Here is a 3284-nt window from a genome sequence, read left to right as displayed (position 1 = left end):
AATAATAATATCAAATAGCATTTCTATAGCGCATATCCCTGCTCGACAGCAAGCTCTATCCGCTTTGCACTAAAAGAAATTACCCCAGCAGACCACAGAACACTCAGAAATATTCTCAGCTTCCTGGGAAGTGTACATTGCAAGCAGCTGATCAAGCGCTCAAACACTAACAAACTGACACCATTTTTCGCTGTCTATGGCTGGGTACCCATTCTCACCTGCGTGGAAGTGAGGGAAATTCGTGTAAAATGCCTTTCCCAAGGACACAACATAGGGCCCCTGGCGGGATTCGAACTTTCGACTTCACGGTTGCGAGTCTGAGAGCCTAACCACAAGGCCACCAACGCCTTACTTACAACTGTTGGTCACGTTTAAGCACAAAGGGGGCTATCCCGAAAAATGCTGTTTGGAGAATATCGAAGGTAAAATATTGTTGTCCCTTGTTCAATTTCTTTAAAAGACAAGGAGAGTTTTCTCTATAACCAAACAAATATACACACCAATGAAACCACACTTTTCCTATAGGTAGGGCAATGCCCACTTTTGGTGTAGGTCAAGATTTCTGGAAACCTTCCAAATCTGAGTTAGCACGCTTGTCCTGAAAAGCGACCAACTTATAAAACTGTAACAATCCTCCCCAGGTTAGTCATTTCTATGATGTTCTAGAACAATCTTCCACAGATTCGTCATTTCTATGACGTTCTAGAACAATCTTCCACAGGTTTGTCATTTCTATGACGTTCTAGAACAATCTTCCACAGGTTTGACATTTCTATGACGTTCTAGAACAATCTTCCACAGGTTTGTCATCTCTATGACGTACTACGGGCTCACCCTGAACGTGTCCAACATGGGGGGCAATATCTTCCTCAACTTTTTTCTCACCGTCATTGTCGATTTCGTCGCTTCCACGACCACCGGGCTGCTGGCCGAGAAGTTCAGCCGGAAGCGCTTCCACATAACTGTCTTGACCATCGGTGGATGCGCATGCGCAGCTTCCTTCATTCCTGTCATTACTGGAGGAAACAGTAAGTGTGCGGGTGCTGTAGTGTGCTCTGGTCTGCTCCTTATTTCCCACAAAACATCTTTACTTTATTTTTTACTTTTCCATCCTCTGGTATCATTATATGGGGTGCCCACTGCAGATGGGATCGGCCGATCGCCCGACTCGGTCGTCTCAAAATAAAAAGTGTTTGTTTTCAGTTTCAGACGACCGAGTCGGACGATCGGCCCGATCCAGCCGTAGTGGGCACCCCTTATTGGGATATCGAGGGGAGGTGCCAGTTTCGGTCCTGTGCTAGGTGTGTAGCGTCTGTGATAGATATGTTATGTTGTTCCAGGACCATTGTAACCTCATCCAGCCAGGTCTTTCTTGGTCTTCCTCTTGATTTGAAGCCGAATTCTAGGGTGTTGTAAGCTCTAACTGTTAAATGTTTCTGGGGCATTCTGGTTAGATGTCCAAACCATTTGATTCTTTGACGCTCTATGAATTTTATTACTAGTGGGATTCCAGTTTGTAGACGTATGGTTTCGTTTTTTATGCGGTCTCTTCTGGTGATGTTGATGGTTTTGCGGAGAGATCTCTTTTCGCTTGCAATTGTCCTGTTACACCATATTCTCCAATGTGTGCCCTAGCACTTTCACGTATCAAAAGGTGGAAGTCAGAAGCGTGGTTTTGGATACCAACTGAAAAATGTTGTTTCGAGAGAGATAACACACTCTGACCCACTTTGTTCTCACAGCACTATGATTTCATGGGGTAATTCTTATCTGTAGTTGCCTTGCACTCGATGTTTTAAAAGGTGGCGTCTGTAGTCTAGTAGTAGTGGTTAGACAACTGGACCTGTTATCGAGAGATGGTTCGAGGCTATACTGGCACCGACGTTGTGTCCTTGAGAAAGGCACTTTAAAAAGAAATATTTTCATTTGCCTCGGTTCTTTCGGATATCAACGTTAAACTCGAAGGCGCCACGCCACCTCTTAACCCTATCTGTACGTCGTGTTTTACTATCGTATCCATACGACGTGGGGAACTCTGGGCCACCACTTTCCAAAGAAGAAATTTACTCGTTACTCTTATCGGTACGCTTGGGATAGCAGTTTGTCAAAATGATTTTTGTTTTAGAAATACGGAAAAGTTTCAAAGAGATCTTCCAACTAAAAGTATTATAAATAAAATGTGAAGAATACAACCCCGGAGGTACAAAATGACCCCAGGGCGTACGGATACGGTTAAATAACGTTAGAATGATGCAGGGGCGTTAAGCTTATACAGCTTCATACTATGGGGGGCCATTCGCAAAGTGGTTGGTGAGCTCAAGCTCGCTATAATGTCACACTTCTTTCTTTGACTCGGCGTTTGGGTGGATGGTTACTGGGGTGTGTTCTTGAGCAAGACACAATAATCATACCTCTAGAAGTAAAAGAGAGTGCTGCACAGTGATTGGGGTCAAACAGTGTGTCTGGAACTATATTATTTTCTCGAGGTTTAACACACAGGAAGTGTGTTTACCACTACCGCTTTTCCATGTTGCGACTTGATAATCCTATTTCCTGTTGACAATCAATACGGCCAGTGAGACAGGATGAGAGCGAGATGTTACTCAATCTGATGTCACTGTTTTGATTTGTATGCATGAGAGAGTTTGGGCATTTCTTTTTTATTTTTATAGTTTCAGTTATAATAAAACTAATAAATGGAAGACACACTGTTTGGCTGAGCCATGAGGTCTTTTGTGACCACCAGCAATATCAAGTTTACTGCCTGTGCCAGTAGTATAATAGTGTGGATTAAGTAGCATTTATGTATTATTGTAATATCTGTCTATGTATCTTTGAATGAACGACATAACGCACCAAGTGTTCCCATTGGGCTGAATTAAGGAAAACGTATTAATTATTTATAAATTTATATTTGGCAACGTTTTACAGTTCCATCAACGCTCTTTATAATCTGTTGATGCTGTAAAATTCACAGAATGGATTGTGATCGCAGTGTCTATGGTGGGCAAGATGGGCATATCTAGCGCCTATTTCCTGATCTATCAGCTGACAGCCGAGTTATTCCCCACTACATACAGGGCCTTTGGCCTCGGCTCTTCTTCCATGGTGGCAAGGATTGGGGGAATTGCCTCCCCTTATATAGCAGACTTGGTAAGGGACCTTGTAGAAATATCGTCCTATAAGAGCCAGATCCGCGTTTTATGATTTTGGGGCGAAAGTATTTTTTCACCAATCGAAAGCTCGTATCATAGGCTTCATTGTTGTATACGTTTCATCGAGTT

General features: G+C 43.0%; 1 protein-coding gene across 1 annotated transcript in view; it reads left to right on the top strand.

The window, feature by feature from the left end:
* LOC101856315 (organic cation transporter protein) overlaps nt 1-3284 on the top strand; it is a gene marked incomplete in the record, with an annotated part of 20361 nt that overhangs the window by 15391 nt on the left and 1686 nt on the right. Inside the window, 2 exon segments of the mRNA XM_013090890.2 lie at nt 802-1028; nt 2978-3153. Coding sequence (XP_012946344.1) covers nt 802-1028; nt 2978-3153 — 403 coding nt within the window.

The sequence above is a fragment of the Aplysia californica genome, unplaced genomic scaffold (assembly GCF_000002075.1).
Source record: "Aplysia californica isolate F4 #8 unplaced genomic scaffold, AplCal3.0 scaffold01642, whole genome shotgun sequence".
Classification (NCBI taxonomy): Eukaryota; Metazoa; Mollusca; class Gastropoda; order Aplysiida; family Aplysiidae; genus Aplysia; species Aplysia californica.
This window is presented reverse-complemented; position numbering and strand designations above follow the sequence as displayed.